This window comes from Hippoglossus hippoglossus, chromosome 18 (assembly GCF_009819705.1).
Source record: "Hippoglossus hippoglossus isolate fHipHip1 chromosome 18, fHipHip1.pri, whole genome shotgun sequence".
Lineage (NCBI taxonomy): Eukaryota > Metazoa > Chordata > Actinopteri > Pleuronectiformes > Pleuronectidae > Hippoglossus > Hippoglossus hippoglossus.
In genome coordinates this window covers 5,781,695-5,801,455 of record NC_047168.1, presented here as the reverse complement: position 1 = coordinate 5,801,455, position 19,761 = coordinate 5,781,695, and the positions used below count along the sequence as shown (strand labels likewise).

Below are 19,761 nucleotides of genomic sequence, written 5' to 3'. Positions count from 1 at the left end.
ATTTTGTTATGTGAATGTGTGCGTCTGACCTATCTGTGTCAGGGACCTGTTGAGAACTGGGTTGAGAGATGGGTCCAAGTCCTCCTGCACATTCTGCAGCAGAACAGGGTACCCCAGCTGGATGGCACTCTCCAGCACACGCAGGTAGTCTGGCATTTGAAAGTCAATTACTTTCAGACCCTGAACGTATGGACATAGAGGACAGGGGGAAATTCATCATATATACATTTTATTTGATAAGGCAGTCAGCATATTTAGATTTAGTTTTCACTATTTATTATGGGAAATGTAGAGTCAACAGTCGATTTAAATGTGAAATTAACCTCATAATTATATAAAAGATGACTTGCTTGTTTTACATTTTATAGCTGTGTGCAGAACTGTGCCCAACTGAGTCTCCCACAACTTACTGGACAAAAATATTTGTTTAATATACCATTTCCATTTATCATCAGTGGTAATAAACATGAAATAAAATGTAATATAGTGAACAATATGAATATTTGTTAAATCTGACCCGTTCTCTCTTTTTGTGTCCTGTGCAGACACTTGAGTACGACATGATTGTTCAAGTAATTGAACTCTCTTCCAGTAAAGAATAAGATTTGCAAGTAGTAAAGACTCACTCTTTGCATCTCCATATTCTTGATCCACTTCAGAGCTTGGCCTTGAGGGTCCACCATCAGTGGCCATCTTGAGAGAAGGGAAAGAAATGAACTTGTATTCAAGGTATCAAACATCTTTCATACAGTGAACGCAATCAAATCCATAACCTTTGGATTTAGTGATCTCACTGGACTGCAGCTATTCTGTTACAATTTGTTTAATCAAATATTTGCTCTACATCTACTGACCGGTTTCCACGGGTAACCATAACTCCATTCTCAGTAGAGAATGCATCGGAGGGCAGGCCCTGAATGTTCCAGTCCCTCACTGCTGTAGGTTTGGACATAAAAACTGCAAAGCTGAACCCTGGTGAGCACGGGATCTCCGCGTCCTTGACCTGAGCAGAGAGGCAGGGAAAAGAAGGGTAGAAAATTGGGTTTGTTGGAAACAGTAGAACATTTTAATGGGATAATTTTCTTTCTTGAGTGGCTCAACAGTAGATGGAGTACAAGTACATGGAGTGTGTTTGTGTCTGTGGCTCACCTCCTTCATCCAGATGGCAAGCAGCTCATCTCTGTAGTTTGAAAGAAAGGGTCCCATGTAGGACAGGAAAGACGCTGCGAGCAAACAGTCTCCTACAAGATATCCCATGTTCTTTTCAAGACCCTGAAAAAAACGCGTATACAGGTTACTATGGTAACATCCGTCCAAGTGTGTTATTTTTATACTGAATTGTATTTTGAATTCCCCCAAACAAATCCCTAAAAAGGGGCCTGAGAAAGCCTCTCTGTGTGTGTGTGTGTGTGTGTGTGTGTGTGTGTGTGTGTGTGTGTGTGTGTGTGTGGCCTACAGCGACTCTCTCCTCCCAGCGGACCCTCTCTCCAGCAAGTCCAGTCACCAGTTTATCGGCTCGGTCCAGTTTCATCTCCATATCCTCTGATTTCTTCCTCAGACTCTCCTTCATGGCCAGCTTCTCACCGTGCTCCCTCTTCAGCTCGTCTAGCTTGTCCGCCACCTGCACGAACACACACACACACAATTAAATCGGACCAGTTGTGCATAAACTGGACCTACGATGCTGCTACTGCTGCCGCATTGGTGTATAAACTTGACCTGACATGAGCTAATGGCCTAACTTCTCTCAGGATTACTGCTAGACACACTGAGCTCCATACTGTACCTCTCGTAGTTTGCTCTGGGCCTCTGCCAGCGCGGCCTCTTTCTCCGCAAGCTGGGCCGTGGCAGTGCTCAGCAGGGCGCGCTTCGGCTCCACCACCCTGTAGATGCGCCCATACATCTGGAGGAACAGTGCACACATCCCAGGATTTAGTTTTGCATCCTAATCGCCTTTTCTTATGCTCCTTCAACAGAAGAGTCACATTATTACCACCGCCAAGGAGGTTATGTTTTAATCTGTGTTTGTAATTTAGCAGGCGTACACATGACGTACTATTACCATGAAATTTAGTGGAAGGATGTGGAATGGGTCAGGGAAGATCCCAATACATTTTTTAGCAGATCCAGGACTTTTTTTTTTTCTTTTTCTATAACATTGCAAGAGAGGGCGTTTTTTTCCCAACATTTGTGTGTGTGTGTGTGTGTGTGTGTGTGTGTGTGTGTGTGTGTGTGTGTGTGTGTGTGTGTGTGTGTGTGTGTGTGTGTGTGTGTGTGTGTGTGTGTGTGTGTGTGTGTGTGTGGCTATGACTCTCACCTGCATGGCTCTCACCCACATGCAGAGGGACTTGGCAGCTAGTGACACTTTGCCAATGATCTCTGGCTTGAAGTCGGGCTGATTGCAGTATTGACCGGTCTTCTTCAGCACACGTTCCGTTATATTGTCCTTGTCAAAGTTTACCAATGTTTTGATGAAGTTGCCCTCGCCTGCCAGAAACATTTCAAGGTCAGAAAAACATTAAAAAAACACATTTGTTTTGCCCATGTCTGCTCACATGTGTTTCATTTAAATTAACAAAAAAATAATGTTGGGAAAATAACGAGTTATCACAAAGAAAGAGTGAAATCTGCCAATGACATTCCTGCGGGGGCCACAATTGGACCTTGTCTGGTTTCACTCTGGTATTCATTTTTGGAGCACTTCACTTTCCCAGTGACTCAGATTCTTTCACAGACTCTCACATGAATTCTGTACTGTTGCTTTCTCTCACCCAGCTGTCTCTTGGCCTCGGCCCAGGTCGGCTCCTTTCCCAGGAGAATCATGACGGCCTGCATCACCGTCTCCACCAACGTTGGGGGGCAGCCATATGACTTGATCTCTGTCATGTCCTTTTTATTCAGGGACCCCAGAGCCTGTGTGAAGAAAGAGGAGGAATTAGAGGATGTGTGGATGGGAGCAGGCGAGGCAACGGCTCTCTGGGTCAGGTTGAAATTTAAACTTTTATAGACAGGAAGCTCGTAATCAAGTGGACCAGTCAAGTGCACTGAAAGGTTATGGATTTTCACTCATTAAATATCAAAGAAATCAATCGAAACAACATGATCAGAAGATGAAGGGTCAGGCTGGATTAAAACAGTCAACAGGACACTGATGTACCTTCATAGCCTCTTCCAGTGCTGGCAGGGCCTCGTCCAGGTCTCTCTGTGCATTCGCAGCCATCGCTTTACACTGGATCTCCTCAGCTGCAATTTTCTCACTGTTGGCGCTCACCGCCTTAACACAAACACACATGAGAATGAACCACCCCATCAAATTTAAACCAGGGGGATATTGAATACTTCCATCAAACTGTTAAGTATATCATTACCATCTGCTGCTTGTCAGCCTCTTTCTTCTTCTGCACGATGACGGAGAGGTAAGTGTCACACTCCGTCTGGAACTCGGCCACCTGCTTCTTGGCCTTCTCCAGCTCCACCGACATGGCCTCCACCTTCTCCCGGGTGTCACTGATCTTGAAGAGGCCGTTACGCAGCTTGTTCACCTGCTCCCCCAGCTCGCTGCGTTTCTCTGCCAACAGCCTGGATGCACAGACACACACAAAAGAATGCACGATCAGATGACTGACACGGTGACTGTAACAGACAGAGGGGACTATAAAGAGACAAAGTTCCACACTTGAATTAAGTTATGCTAAATTAGTTATGCTCCTAGATGTATTCTGATGCATGCAGTGTAACATCCAAAGAACCCCAAGCACCTGCACCTACACTCAGAGCCCACAACAGGGCCAACATAGGGTTATACTTAACAATCTACGTGGCCCAGAAAAACACAAATGAAGAGAGTTGAAAAGAGGAAGTTAGAAGGTATCTACGTCTTGTATCCAGACACCAGCTCCAGGTAGTTGGTGGGTGTCACGTAGTTGTGTCGTTTCAGCTCCAGCTTCATCTTTTGGGAGACCTGTGCCACCGACTGGTGTGTGGTCACGAAGATACCGGCAACCTTATTTTGGATCTGCAACATCACACAGCAATAATAGCATTCAAACAGTTGCAAGGCAACGTCAGGGACACAATTATTTATTGAGGTCTGGTTACCTCTACCAAGGAGTTTCATCGATGATTATTTGTTTGTTATTTAGTAGGATCACACAAAAACTACTTGATGGTTTACCACAACACTTGGTGAAAGGATGCGTTATGGGTCAGGGTAAAATCCGTTAAATTCTGGTGCGGATCCAGCTCAGGGGGCACATTCAGGATTTCTTTAACATTAAGAGATAACAAATCTCATTTCTGTGTACATGGTTTATGTATCTGATGCAATATTTGTAGATATAATATGGTGATAAAGTGGCTTATCAGCCTAAGTGGAGGTAAATGCTCTGTGAGGGCCCTTCTAGTTCTGTAAATGCAATTTATGGTTAATGCTTAATGGGTCTTCAGGAGTTGATCATATGTGTGACCGTGCCCCATCGCCACAGTCACATGTGGCTATCCTTAAGGATGATTTGAGACTATATATGTGTGAGATTGCATGAGGATGTATGATGGACACCAAGCATGTGAAATCAAGTGTCCACATGCAAAATGTATGTTTATGCGTATGTGCGTGCATGCCTCACCCCCTCCATGGATCCAAGCTCCAGTCCGTCTAAGTCCCTCTGAGCTACCTCCAGCAGAGCGTCTTTGGGCCACTCAAAGAACCAGTCGATGGTGGTGCAGTTGACGAGCGCTGGGTACTGGAGAATGTGGTTTCTGTCGGCAAACAGCGATTCATGACTTTTAATCACCTATAATTTGTTGGCTTAATGATAAACCATTACAGCCCTGTGGACACAGGGTCTGTGAACGGGTGCAGGTACATTTGGCAGAACACTGAAGAGAACAATGAAACCATTATGAACTTTGGAAATACTTCAAAGACACTCAAACTAATGCAGGTCTTTTGCCTCATGTTTTTTTCAGATGGACGTGAATATCACTGGCTAGTTTTGACACAAAAGCTCTTTACACACTAATTTCCACAGAAGAGTATTCTCCAGACCTACGGTGTGAGTCAGTGAGTTTAGCTGGTTAATCGGTGCAGCAGGGCTCCCTGAGCTCTGGCAATGAGATATGAATCCTGCTAGTAGCTGGTGGTCAGAGGGCCAGGACGCTTCGTCACACAGAGAATGGTGATTAGCTCTGGGTAATGCTTCCTGCCAGCACACTGAGCAGAGAAAGCAGCTTTTTATGTGACCACTACCCGGTGCAACTGATTACAACCAGACCATCGGTGCTTGAGGGGGAAGACGTGATTTTGTGAAAATAAATGTGCGCGTGACGAGGAAAGCAGACGATCAAAAGCAGAAAATGTGAGTCCATCTGTGAGCGTACTATGTCTGCATGTGTAGACAGCTGGCCCAGAATTTTCAAGTCACAAGACCAAGTGTCAGTCAGCAGCTAACGATGTTTCAGTGTTCAGAGATACTGACAGGCACTGGAGTAAACAGTAACCCTGTGGAAGACCCCCATCCATCCATCCATCCATTATCTATACCGCTTATCCTTTGAGGGTCACAAGGGGAGCTGGAGTCAATCTCAGCGGACATTGGGTGAGAGGTGGGGTACACCCCGGACAGGTTGCCAGGGTATCACAGGGCCAATACACAAACAAACAACCGTTCGTTCTCACATTCACACCTACAGTCAATTTTGAGTCTCCAATTAACCTGACCATCAATCTACAGGTCTTTGGACAGTGGGAGGAAGATGGAATACCCAGAGAAAACCCACACAAACACAGGGAGAACATGCAAACTCCCAACAGAAAGACCCCAACTGAACTGGGATTTGAACCAACCAGTGCACCACCGTGCTGCCCAGAAGGCCACCGGTCGATTTAAAATCGTCTTTATTTTATCAACTCTTTATATGACAAGAGAGATTGTTTGTTCGATGATACGAAGAAGCTATGGGTGTCTTGAATATATCAGCCTGTGCTGCAACACAAATAAAAAATGATGGTAGAAGTCTCGCTATAGAAATAGAACTGGACAATAGACTTTATACTGGCACTACTGTGAAGGCCAGTATTTAACTGTGTGGAAAATGAAATGAGAAATAAATTAAATAAAAATTCAAAAATGATTCATTTCCATAACCTTGTGTGTTGAAAACCAGAGCAGCCAGAAGGAGAGGAGAGGAAAGAGGAGAAGGGCATTATGAAAAAGGAGGTATTGTATGACAGTGTTGCAGGTAAGGGTATCAGAATGTACCTGAAGGGCTCTCCCACTGGACTCATGCAGAGCACGATGTGAAGGTTGTTCCTGACCCGCTCTATCAAGTATCGGAACAGGGAGTCGGGAGTCTCCACCACCTTGTCTTTCCTGGCAGACTCTGACAGAGCAGTGCACACCTAGAGGCAGCGTTACATGTTATGAGGAGTTGAATAAGGTGTCAACTGACTTGAGATGTGATTTTTATAAAAACTCCAAGGATCAAAAGAAGCACATTATCTCATAGTAGATGAGTTTAATACAGTTTGGACGCTGTTACTTTCTAAAGCTACTTTCTAAAGCTAAATTCAGACATACATTAAATTACATTTTCGTGAAATTTTCATGTGGGGCTGAATGTGAGAACGTAAATGTTAGTGTCAGTGGATTCAGACAATTTCCTGCCAGCCCCCTGGTAAAATGTCAGGAAAATGTCAGAGTGAGACCATGTGAGACTACAGCAGTAAAATGTCCGGAAAATCCACAGCGAGCGAGTGGGGGTGCTGATGACATTTCTGACACATGATGGACGCAAAAGTGAGAAAGAAATGACACAAATATAAATATCTCAGGATGTATAAGAGGTGTCATACATGAGGAAGATGCCGACAAACGAGAAAACTTTTGGCGATACGGGCTGACCCCGATTTCCAAAAGCAGATTATAAAGGTCATGACCTGCCTTCTGAGTAACTAACCCAGACGCCACCCATCGCCTGAATGTTTGGGTGATTTTCCTGGTGTTGTGAATGCGTCTGACTCTGACAATCTCCTGCTGCATTCTTCACATGTGAGTTAATGTCTGAGACTGGCTTATGTCGGCCTCTGCGGTCAGATAAATCTTACACACAACGAAGCAACTGCATGAAAGGGACCGTCATGCTTTACAGTGAGGATCGTAAAACGCAAGTACAACTTTACTATGAATAAGGTTTGGCTAAAGTTGTGTTTCCATGATCAAATCAATCTTACCTTTACACATAATTCATATCTAAGGCTTAAATATGAATATACGATACAGAGAAAAACATATAAAAATCAACACTATCAAAGATGTTAAATGTGCTGCTTAGACCTACAGTGATATTTTGATGGAACCAGTGCATTCCAAGTGGTTTAGATTAGACACATATAGTTTATTCACTACCTTCAGGTTAAAACTGATTTGATTCAAACCACCCGGTTGTTCCCTGTTGGCTTCATGAGATAAATAAAATAAAATACAGTCAATACAGACCTCAGCAAACTCATCCTGCTTGTAGAGGTTAGGCACCTCTCCTGAGCTCAGGACGTTGTTGATGTCTTCCAGGAATGACTCATCTACGAGCTGGGTGTCATTGAACAGGAAGAGAGTGGGTTTGTTGTCCACACCAGTCAGACGATACAGCTTCTTGATGTCTGAACGCAAGGACAGAAAAAAAAAAAAGGTAATTAGTCAAAAAAAGGCAGCTTCACGCTGAATATTCAGAACATACTGTGGGCCAATGTGAGTCCAGGCTTGTTCTAATCTTTCTCAGTTTTGAGCTTTCCTTGTTTTCATTGTTTCTCTCAGTCGTGTGCTTGATCTCACCTTCTCTGAATTCCTGTCTGTGGTACTGCTTGGTGACTTCCACCATGAATACCTGGTACTCACAGATGGATGCGGCCATCTTTGACAGGCTCTGCCGACCGGAGCCCCCAACTCCGACCAGCAGCATGTTGCCCCTGAGCTGACTGATCACACGCACAATACGGGTTACTGTGGAAACACAAAGATATTACCCATCGCACAAATTTTATCTGAAATCCTTTTTTTTTACAGTATTGTAATAATTATCATCTGATGGGTCTTACAACTGGCAAGGATTTTGTACAAATATTCACATGTTTTGTCCTAATCTATAGATATTTTATGGATCTCTCTAGATCTTTCTAGAGTATTTTCAAACTATCATATAATAGAGTGCGATCTGTTCTAATATCGGTAAAACGTTGATGGATGAATATAATTGAAATTTCTACAAATGGACGTAGAAAGTACAACACAGGGAGGAGCATTATCTGGTTACAGGTAAAGATGTATAAATTATATTTAGTATTTATTTTCATATTTCAGTTCTGCACATCTCAGATATCATGATATCCCATTGCATTGTCCTAATTGTGGGATATTTTTAATTTACTATATTTAAAAGAAAATCATTAATTTAATTTCCTTGAAAAAGAAAATTGGAAGAAAACGTTCAAATATGTGAATAATTGTTCAAATACAAGGCATTCATGTAAAAAACATTTATACACACAACCCATGTTGTTTCTATAGTAACGGCTTTTGATTTGCATTGGCGTGTGGTAAAGTGGCCCATTGACAGCAGAGTGTAGAGAGTGTAGCCTGGGACTGAGAGGCCTTCTCTCTTTTAGCTCAACCTCATGCTGTGTTTTTCAAAGCAGTTTCAAACTGGGCCAGAATCATAAAAACTGACAAACAGTGAACACAGCAAAGAGCCGTCAGAGTGCAGCCCATGAGGAGCTCTTATATGGATTGTGGTAATGTACTGGATTGACTGGACAGAATGGGATGAGTGGGCACTGTGGGTTGAACCATCAAGGGGATTTTATGCTCTGTAATTTGTCCATTTAAAAATATGTGGGTGTTGTGCACTGAGACGCACTGTGTTCGATGGCGTCTCGGAAAAGCACCAAGCTCATGGGCACTATGCCAGGTGTCAGGTTGTAGTCTTCCAGCTTCACTTCCATGAACTTCTTGAGACCATTCATGTCCAGCAGGTCCTCATACACGTGAGACTCAGTCAGGAAGTCACCTGACACACACAAACGCACAGTAATGAAACAGCCTCATAATGATTAACACAGTTTGCTTTACTAACTTTACTCTCAGCAATGTCACTGTGACACTGATATTACTGTGTGCATGTACTGTACTTGTGTGAGTGTGTGTGTGGGGGGGTGGGGGTGCAGTAATGACTATACCGAATATTGGTGGTTGTTTGTTGGGGCACAGGCTGTGGAAGGTGAGGTCAAAGTTCGAACCCAGTTTCTCTCCGATCAGAGCAACAAAAGCCCTCATGTCACTGTGATCTACCAGCCGGTCTGAGAAAACCCTGAAATCAGCAACAGAACATTATACTATACTATACTATACTATACAACTATTATACAGTCTATACACAACAAAAGCATCCATACAGTCAAAACTAAAATAAAACAGTAGAAAACACTCTGGACTTCAGATAAGGGAAAATAGAGCACTATGACACAGTCACCATCAGGTCAGAGGTATGGTAAATGTGTCATATGAGGGCGAAAAGGTTAAAATATTTGGTGAAATGATGTCTTTGGTTACCTGTAGCACTCGTGGATCCAAAGTCTGGTGATGTTGGTTTTGGTATCATGGAAGTCCGGGTGAGCTCTCAGCAGACCCTGAAACACCTAGCAGGGGTGGAACAGAAGGTGGAGTATTTAGAATTTTCAGAGAAGTTTCAAAAACCTCAAGCCATTGTGATATAAATTACATAACTAAACAGGTTACATGTTACTCAACATGAAGTTAATTACAAGGAAATGTATTACCATAACAAATTGTACTGGGTATCCTGAAATAAATGTGAGGCAAAATGTGTTTTTAAGTTCTTTTTTAAAACCAACTCTTGATGTATTTTCTTGAAAACATATACGTTATTTAGGTGGTGTAAGTACACTGTGTGTTGTTGGACACTAAATCTAATCCAGCGACAGTATATGTCTTCTTGTGTACCTTGGATATATCCCGGAGGTTGAAGAGGTAGTGTATCTTGGCAGGAGTGGGAAGGAATTGCTCTGAAACAGCATGATACAGTTCTATGGTGGCCTGAGTCAGAGTATCTCCGATGGGCTTCACCTCCTCCTTAAACTCCTGGAGTTTTTGGTTGATCATGGTGCTATAGATCCGCCTGATCTGCGACTCCTGCGTGCGGAGAAGATGGACATTTTAATGATGCAGCCGTGCCAATAAGATACCACAGTTTCAAAGCTGTAGTGTTCAAGGGAAAGAACGCCAGAGTGGGAATTTGTCAAAGGCGTGCAACAATTCCAATTCAGGTTGTCCACTTCACACACTCGAGAGGCAAGGCAACTCTAGTGTCAAGTGTTTACGACATGGCTCCAGTGGGCTTCAGAAGCAAATTAATTTGTGTTGGAAATGTAGGGTGAAGAGGAGGAGATGGAGAGAGGGATACAAAAATGAATGCTGAAAAACAGGACTGAACTAACAGGCAGATGTAAGATGGAGCAGGAGAGGGTGAAAGGAGCACAACAACAGAGATGAAACGCTGGCAGATAATTAAAAAGGAGACATGGAGAGATCTGGAGAGGGAGTGCATCGAGCTAGGGAAGGACAAAATGCCAAAATACAACAAAACATAGAAAAACGAGAACAAGGAGAGGAGACAGATGGGAGGTGGTAAATTATCAGGGGGAAACATTTGCAAGCAACCTTTCAGTCAATCACAATCTCCTGGGTGGGTTATCATTATCTCCACAGCTATTATCATTTTTAGAGAAAAGTCTGTACGGTGAAACAAAAAGCAGTCGTCAAACGATGAAGGGTAAAAAACAGCCAGGAAGAGTTTTTGAAAAACACAGACGGAGGAAAGGAACACTTAAAATGAAAAACAGAAGCTGTGGCTCATTTAGCAACACCACACAAAACTACACAATTTATAATTTTGCATATTTTTTATTCTGGTGCTGATACATGTATCTACATCTTTGTTGTGTATTTAATATACTTCCATGTCTTTTTATATTAATATAATTTGGTGGTATAGGAGAAATGTCCGACGGGACAACACAGAGGAGAGAAGAGACATCACTTACATTCGGAAAGGTCATGTTGATGAGGTTAAATCTACTCTGTAAGCGGCCAGAGATGTGAGTCCTCCCTCCACCAGGGGGCCCCATGGACGCCAGCAAGACCATGTCCTTACAAAGGAGTCACATACACAGAGTGTTAGGGTTAGGGGCGATTCTATATTTATCTCACACAGCAGAAGCCTCACTCCCACCTTGATTTGAACACCCTTTCTCACCTTGACAAACTTTTTGCACTGTTTCTGGCGGTCATACCAAAAGCCGTAGTCGATCCAAAGGCGCAGCAGCTCCAGCGGTGGCTGGGAGCCGTAAAGGTCATGGGCTGGCATGTTGAGGTCATCCAGGAAACAAAGCAGGTGCTTCCCACCTGCTGGCACAAACACGCCTTTGGTTCTCTTCTCTATTCTGCTCTCCACTATGGCCTGGATGTTATCAGAGGTGGTCTGGTGGAAACAGAGAAAAACAAGGAAAAAGTGGTGTTTTATTGTGAACCTTACGAGTGTTTCTTCAGATGCAAAAAACCCTCTGAAACATCATTAACCAGCACTGAGAGCGCGTACCTCCGCCAAGGCTAACCCCCGCGCTCTACAGAAGAAAATGAAAAACATGGATCAGTTTATCCGGATCCTCTCCAACTTTGGATGAGTGGTTCCTTGGGTCACGTCCCACCCATCTACAAACCTTCAAGGAAATTGGTTCTGTAGCTTTTGCATAATCCTGCCAACTAACATCTGCGTAGATGAAAACACAAGATCCTTGGCAGAGGTAACAATGAGGTAATACAATTCTCCCCCGAAACAGAGGTCATAATAAAAACAGAAATAACACATTAAGAAGTTTAATTTGAAGAAAGTATCTGGAAGTCTACAAGCGTACATGAATATTTGTGTAAATGATTTGTAGCTTGGGCATGGTGATGATAATAATAGAGGTAAAGGTAAGTGTCTCCATCATCCTAAACACACTATTAGCCCTTCATCAGAGTTATACAGCTCTGATGTGATTCAGCCCTGGAGCAGTGTGTCTTTTATTCTCTATATATATTACTGCCACCACGTGGGGGCGCAATCATGTATCCCTACTACAGCAGGATTCGAATCGAGCCCGAGCACTTTTCTGCAAGTCACCCCCTGCCAGTCCTGTCATTCAACACACAAATACACCTGTGGTATTGATATTTCATCTTTCATGAGACAAGCTGAGGCAGGAGACACGTCTGCCACTTGTTTGTGTTGACAAACCAGGAACATTTCAATGTCAACATTAAGCTTTGAGGCAGATCAAGGCGACGGTGAAAGAGACAAGAATACGATTCAAGACTTAATCAAACCACTTACATCATCCTGTTGTAAAATACTCCACTTCTAACAAACCCAGACCAACCTGTGAAGACATGTTGACAGTGAGGGCAGACCACTTGTTATCCAAGCCCTCCAAGATGCTCTGGGCCACGGACGTTTTACCTGTGCCCACTGGCCCAGTGAGGAGCACTGGGTACTGAGCCTTAACCAGAGCCTTAACCAGGAAATTGTAGCGCAGAGTGTCCACAGTAGGAACCATGATCTTATAGAATGGAGAACTGCAGGAGAGGGCAGAAGGAAAGACACAGACAAATTGCAGATGTCACGAGGGGTCATATCATCTAGTAATTCTGTAATTCAGTGGATAACACATACACACACAGTATACATGCGTACAGCAGCTACTTTTAGGTACAAAAGGTTTCCTACCTGGCATTGTAGCGCCAGCCCTTCGGCAGCTTCTCTTCAAAGGAAGCCCAGGTTTTGTTCTTGGGGTCCACAAAATATTCATAAACTGTGTCCTGAAAGAGTTTACACACAAGATTCAGAGAAGGTTGGTGTCTGAGACAGACTAAAAAACAACCACGCCAGTTTCACACTCCATGTGCACATCATGCTGATATTTAAGTTGTGTTGTATTGAGGGCAGGATTTGTCACAGAAAATACATTTCTAGACTCTGAACATGTGTAACAAGCATTATGCTGGATAGAGGACCTTGATGGGGAAGCTGTCCGCCATCTCTCGTAGGAAGATGTCCATCTTCTTGCGCCCATCTTCGTCGACAGAGGCACAAACGGACCAGATGAAGCTGAAGATGAACCAGAGCTTCACCATCGTACCCAAGTCCTCTGTGTCTGAAATATTCACCTGGAGAAAGGGAGATTTATTAGCAAATGTAATGCGGTGGAGGTTTATAGTTTCTTGGCTTTATATTAATCACAAAACTTTAGACAGTTACACCAGAAAACATGTGGGCACTGTACTTCATCATACCCCGTTGCTGGATGTGGCCAGAGAGTCATAGAGGCGACAGAAGGAGGTGACTGCATTGAGCTCAGTGATGGGGATCAGCTCCTTACAGTTACTCTTCTTAAAGTTCAGCGTGCTCTCCATATATTTCTCAAACAAACTCTTCAAATGGTCGACTTCAGCCTGCGGAGACGTGGAGGAATGGAGAGGGATGGAGGAGTGTAAGTAACAGAAAATGGCTTTCACTGATGAAGGTTTTCTTTTGTTCCTGTCTTAAATGTGCTCTTTAACAAAAAGATCCTGACCAATCCTGTTGCCATGTCTAGAGATTTGACTTTTGATTATGACCAAGTGCATTGTACCTTGTGTCGCTTGTCCAGCCAGGACTGAACAAAAGGCTTCCAGCCCAGATCAGTGTAATCGTTGTAGACCATCCCACAGCGAGACACTGTAGCTGGAGACGCCATCGCCAGATTCTCCACTTCAAACAGCAGAGACACCTGAGACGAAAGAATTCACAAGATTTTGTTTGGTTATTTGTTCATATATTTGGGCGGCCCCTGTCCCCCTCCCACACACCTGTTCTGCCAAATGGAGGTGTGAAGCATTTATTTGTTTGTATATTTGGGACCATAAACAATAATGTATGACACCGTATTACTGTTATTTTGAAAGGTACATTTCATTGCTATGATATTTTCAAGCCAATAAACTTAAATTCAAACACATTAGTTATTGTCCGTAAGTGCAGGGAGGACATTTGAGTTTCTCAGCTCATTAGTTTGTGAGGTAAATTGTATTTACAGCACCTTCCCCCTCTTGTATCAAGTACAGCTCACAAACACAGGGATGATTTCTTGGCGAACACATTGTTCCAGGTCTTGCGCGAGCCAGAATCTCATCTGAATGAATCAAGCCAACAGAGTGTTGGCTCCCTCTCAGTTGTGAGCCATTAATCCGGCCCTGTCTTTGTGCTCTTGCTTTGTCAGATTTATGAGACAGAAACCAAAACAGCCCTGTGTGTTTCATTTGAGAACTTTTCGCTTCTGCCCAGAACAAATTGTTCATTACACATACACTTTGGCAAACGACTCCCCGTTCGGAACTTGGCAATGTCTCGATGTGTGTTGTTTTAAAATATATGAATTCCACTGTGATACTAATGTGCACATGTTCCAACAGTAAAAAGGCTTTTTCATGGATATGTTCCCATGAAACATTAGGAAAAACATATGCAAACAATCTAATTAATGATGTTTGAATTCCATTTAGTTGCTTTAGTTTCAGGCACAGCTATTGTCCGGACTGTATATCCTGATCCTGGATGCGAACGCTGTCTTCTTGCACTGATGACATCATTTGGAGCCAGAGTTGCTCAATCCCCGAATTTTGGACACCCCCAAACTCTGGATATCAACTGGGCCATCGAGGTCCCATCGGTACACATGCTCGACCAATCGCAAGTCAGTATTAGCTTTAAATAATGAACTTTCACCCTGTTTTTACATCAAATAAGCAATCAAAATCAAACTTTTATAAGAACTACCGAAAGTGACAGAAACCATCTGCAAAAATGTATGTGACTTTTGAGTTTCTGGCGCTTTGGCTAAACTTTTGGAGTGTGGTCATGTCGTCAATATTTTATATCCAGTGTATGGTGGTGTCATACTGCCATGGTTTACTGGGACAGCAGAATTGAGCGCAGCAACTGTCAATGTTTTCACCAGAGCTTTTCCTACTATAAAAAGATCATTGAAAAGACCAGTCAAGGTTTTACTTCTGTCCTCACCTGTTCAGGCAGGGAGATTCTCTCTCCGTTGATGAGTGTGAGCACCTTGTTGTCATCCATAACAGAGTTCATACTCTCTATCCACAGTGTGTCAACAGGCCCGTCAAACACGATCCACTTCTCATCGGATTTCTCATCTGAAGCGTGAAGAGGAGATGTAACATGGGACAGTGTTCAGAATGGTCTGTGTATTTTGATAACAATTTTTGGGTTAACTTGTTTGTGCAATGCTTACCAGTTTACCTTCCCATTTAAGTGTTACAGAAAAAATACGTTCAACCTTTAGGTTTTTGTTTGTGCTAATTTTGTATTGTGTGTAATACTAATCTTTCCAATTATAGGGTTTTGAGCTGCATTAATGGAAAATAAATCTAATAGCTTTACTACAACAGTCAAACAGCCTGACAAGGAAAAGAAAGCCTATCCCAGTTTTCTGCCTGGACTCAGAGGACGGTTACTATGACGTCAAAAAGATGCTTGCAGGTTGCATGCACAGCTTTCCAGAGCAGCATACAAATACAATTTGTTGACATATCAGCTTAGGATACACTTAAAAGTAACAGAGCACAGGCTGCAGTCTAAGCAGAGTAAGCTGCCAAAGCTTTGTTCCATTTGAAGACTCCGATAGCACTTTTTCCACATGAAAAATTTGATGAGATTTGAATTATTAAAAATCGACCTGGATTGAATTTAACAAGGCTTGTACGTGGATGAATGATCTATGAGATAACACAAATTCGGAAGAAACATCCGTGCCTACTGTGTGTTCACCTACAGTACACGCAGTGGTTATTGGTTTGGTGTCAGTACCTGCACACGCTGTTCTCATGAGAGAGGAGAGCACTCCGTCACTCCACTCATTGGTGGAGAGGTCATTTTCTCCATATAGTTCTCCCAGACTCATCGCCTTTGGGTTCAGTGGATAAATCTGTTGTGTGCAAGGGTCGAGGCGTGAAAGAGAACATAATGAAACAACCATGAGAGATTAAACTACCTGTGTATTGATGTCTAAGGCTGAACAATTATGATAAAACAGTAGCTTTTCACTGGACCTTATGTAACTAAATGATCAAAACAGAACAAAGGAGTGAATCAATTTTCATTGATCAACTTTGCCTCCAGCTTTTTCCGTTGAAATATCTAGAAGCTGAGGTAAGAGAGAAGGGAAATCACTCTTTGGTTTGAATCTTTTTATGTTGATGTTGCAGCTATCTTTCTTTCTTAAAAGTAGTTTGAGCGTGTGTCTCTTGTGTATGTGTGTGTGTGTGTTTGTGTATTTCAATACAGTACAGTGGTGTTTGCATGAACATGTGGGTGAGACACAATCAGAAAAAAAGAGGACACAGTCTATCAGTAAAGACAGGAGAGGAACAGAGAGACAGACGATAAGCACCAGAGGCAGGTGAGGTTGAAAATGGAAAGACACCAGAAATACATATGCAAAGAGCACCGAGAAAGAAAAAAGAGAGTAAGAGGTAAAAATAGAAAGATGTAAGTCAGAAGAAAGGAGGATGAAAAGCAATAAGTAGGGACAGAGAGAGCGGAAAGTCCAAAACATGACTGTGTTTTACTGGAAGAGCTAAACTAATGTATAAATGTTCACCAAACCTATCTATGTTTAGCAAATACAAAATAGCAAATACAATGAGATGTAAGAACAGTAAGTGTATTTGAGATATACTTCTTAAGCCCTCTACACCTAGAAAACAACATCACTGCTCTTAATATGTTCCTAAGTTCCACAATATACAACCAGTATATTTTTAACCATAACCATTTAAATTTACACCCACCTGGACCTGCTCATAGCCAGGCACTTTATTTTGGTGCAGGGTCGTGAGCGCCCTCTGTAGGGTCCTCCAGGTAACAGTCTTACCGCTGCCGGTTTGGCCCACCAGCATGACAGAGTGTCGGGAGTTTTTGGTCTCGTAGAATTGAATGACTTTGGTCAAGGTGAAAGGAGTCAACTGCAAACTGCTGTGACGAAGCTCCGCCTCTATGGCCTCCTTCAACTGCAACAAAACGACAGTCAGTGATGGTGTATGTATTATGTACTGATCAGGATGTACCAGGGTCATGCCAAGTTGAATATATACAGTGTCTTAAACATTTGCGATGTTAATATGACTCTTAATTCTTTACGCAATACCACCAGGGAGGCAACTCCATTAGTTTATTCAAAAGCATGTTTTTTTTCAGCTTGAGAGCAGAACTTGTTGATTTCATGTTCAGATTAATGCTCTCACTCTATACCCTGCTTGTGCTTGTGCTGCGCTCCAACTTCAGCTCTTCTCCTCATGCTCACGCTGCTTCGGTGCACATCTCTGTGCTCTCAGATCTCCCCATACACAGAGCTCGGATCCAAACATCATCTCAACATCATCTAAACATCAGCATCATGTCATGACAAGACAGAAACTACTGAGGCAGTTTAAATCCACAGAGGAACCATGGCAAGTTCTCCAACAGGCTTGGAATAACCTTCAAGTACTGCATGTTGAAAAACTGTGTGCAAGTGTATCTGGAGAACTGGTGCTGTTTTAAAATCATGTTATGGATCTCAGCAAATTTCATTTAGGCTTTTTTAGTTTGCTGCACTTTGTGTGAAGTTACTAAAAAAAACAGCTGTTCAAAGCATTATTTTTGGAATCAAATACTTATATTTCTGACTCTTGTATCCTGAGGTACACTGATGTTGCCTATGGTACTAAAGTGAGCATTAAGACAGACAGGTGGAGGACAGACAGTGAACCAGACAACAGACAGGAACACCTGAACCTTGCAGCAGGAAGAAGCTGCAGTGACAGCAGTGATGTCTAAATGTTGAGTTTCAGCATCGGTAAGAGCAGATTTTCATGCGCACTTTGGTGTTACAATGGAGATTAGAGGCTGACAGCTCTCAGCATAACCTCTGGAGGAATATGAACTGCAGTTGAACTGTACTTAGTTTTTGCAGAAAAGGGAACACTGCCAACCTACATCAACTTACCTTGCCGTAATCTATGGTGGGAGTTTCCACATTAGGGAACAAGTCCTGGGTGATACCGTTAAACAGTGGCAGGTCGGTAGAGGTCAACTGAGCAATGTTCATGTCCTTCATAGCCATTAACAGGATCTGAGGAGATAGAGAGACAAGGGTTTGAGTCATTCATGATACCATGCTCATAGCTCGTTTCACAGGGAGGCTCAACTTGTAAGAAAGGAATTATAGATCCTGGTTTGCCTACGATTCAATTGTGTAGACAGACACCCCCCAAAGCAGAAATGACAGCACAGCTTGGGTTTGAATTCCAGCTTCATGCATTCAGAGCAACTGCTCCCATGAAAGTTATTCTTTTTAGTCTTAAATTGCCTCTTTGTGTTTCCACAGACAGCATTTCCCTGCTGAGTTGCAGTGAAGGGACAGCAACACAAAGAGGGAGTTTAAGATTAAACGTGATTTGACTGCTCCACACTCATATTAGCTTCATATTAACTTTTGAAACTAGGATTTTTATTAAAAAGGGATGATTTGATAATTGTTATGAACAGGTGGCGTGATAAAAAGCAAACAGAACCTGTGTATTCGATACTGCTAATTTGTTCTGTTTTACTTTCAGAATGTCTGAGAGAGAGGGAGAAAAAGGGAGGATGAAAGACCTACTTCTTCATCGGGAACATTGGGGCAGGAGCGCCGCTTCATTCCGGCATAACGAAGCAAGGAGGTGAGAGCGCGCAGGCCAAAGTCATAGTGGTCCTGTTTGGACAGCTGCTGCACGGCCAGGGAGTACAGGGTGTACACCTTCTTAGCCAGGAGCTGCGAGGACAAAGGATGGAGGAAGACGTGAAGCGACACAAAGACAGAGACAGAGAAGGAAGAAGTAAAGGAGGAGTGGAGGGGGAGGAGGATGAATGTCAGCTTAAATAGGATCAACATTTGCAGCATAAACCAGAGATGAGCCAGGATGACTCGCAGGACAGTGTGGCAGTAGAGTATGAAAATAAATCCATCACTTCTGTGTTTCTATGTATTTAAGCTGCAGCAGAAAGGACGACTTTGTCCAAATAACTACATTTATTTACAGAACTCTGCTCTCATTCATTATTGTTTAAAATCAATATTATAAAATTGGTTGTTGCTGCAAATGGAAAATTCTGTCGTCACTGGGTGAAAATGAAAAAAACTTACTCACTAAATGTTTTATTTATTGCTCTTTGAAAACAAACAAAATCAAATGGTAAATTTAATACAGGAGAATCTCACATGCTAGTGATGTTATATCTCTGAAATGATATACTACTAAGTTTAGGAATAAGTACACTATCAATGAAAGGTCCACATAAAATAAATACTCAAATAAGTATATATGACAAATACTGTGTGTGTGTGTACATAACATATACTGATGAGTATACAATATACAGTATGTCTGTCTAAGTATACATCACAGTATGGAACCAGAGCTAACGCCAGGTTCCGACTGGCTGATTCACAACTGATACATCCAATAGTTTCCTTACAGTTACTCAAGAGTCATTCAATATTACAATATCAAAACAATGCCACAATTATGTTTGTCAAACTGCTCGAAAAGCCTCAAAAGCTACAGATGA

At 42.5% G+C, this 19,761-nt stretch overlaps 1 protein-coding gene across 1 annotated transcript in view; it reads right to left on the bottom strand.

Moving 5' to 3' along the window:
* Positions 1–19,761, bottom strand: part of LOC117752202 (dynein heavy chain 2, axonemal-like) — a 58,627-nt gene that overhangs the window by 14,299 nt on the left and 24,567 nt on the right. The window contains exons 40-70 of the mRNA XM_034569394.1: positions 18,812–18,964; positions 18,158–18,283; positions 16,962–17,180; positions 15,979–16,096; positions 15,169–15,305; positions 13,742–13,879; positions 13,404–13,562; positions 13,125–13,277; positions 12,838–12,929; positions 12,491–12,686; positions 11,326–11,550; positions 11,114–11,218; positions 10,014–10,202; positions 9,603–9,688; positions 9,230–9,360; positions 8,911–9,060; positions 7,830–7,997; positions 7,497–7,657; positions 6,261–6,400; positions 4,626–4,758; positions 3,876–4,015; positions 3,369–3,579; positions 3,158–3,274; positions 2,772–2,913; positions 2,318–2,487; positions 1,787–1,903; positions 1,457–1,621; positions 1,150–1,272; positions 855–1,003; positions 627–693; positions 30–180 (exon numbers count right to left, since the gene is read on the bottom strand). Of these exons, the coding sequence (XP_034425285.1) occupies positions 30–180; positions 627–693; positions 855–1,003; positions 1,150–1,272; positions 1,457–1,621; positions 1,787–1,903; positions 2,318–2,487; positions 2,772–2,913; positions 3,158–3,274; positions 3,369–3,579; positions 3,876–4,015; positions 4,626–4,758; positions 6,261–6,400; positions 7,497–7,657; positions 7,830–7,997; positions 8,911–9,060; positions 9,230–9,360; positions 9,603–9,688; positions 10,014–10,202; positions 11,114–11,218; positions 11,326–11,550; positions 12,491–12,686; positions 12,838–12,929; positions 13,125–13,277; positions 13,404–13,562; positions 13,742–13,879; positions 15,169–15,305; positions 15,979–16,096; positions 16,962–17,180; positions 18,158–18,283; positions 18,812–18,964 (4,531 nt within the window). The remainder of the gene's footprint in view (positions 1–29; positions 181–626; positions 694–854; positions 1,004–1,149; positions 1,273–1,456; positions 1,622–1,786; positions 1,904–2,317; positions 2,488–2,771; positions 2,914–3,157; positions 3,275–3,368; positions 3,580–3,875; positions 4,016–4,625; positions 4,759–6,260; positions 6,401–7,496; positions 7,658–7,829; positions 7,998–8,910; positions 9,061–9,229; positions 9,361–9,602; positions 9,689–10,013; positions 10,203–11,113; positions 11,219–11,325; positions 11,551–12,490; positions 12,687–12,837; positions 12,930–13,124; positions 13,278–13,403; positions 13,563–13,741; positions 13,880–15,168; positions 15,306–15,978; positions 16,097–16,961; positions 17,181–18,157; positions 18,284–18,811; positions 18,965–19,761) is intronic.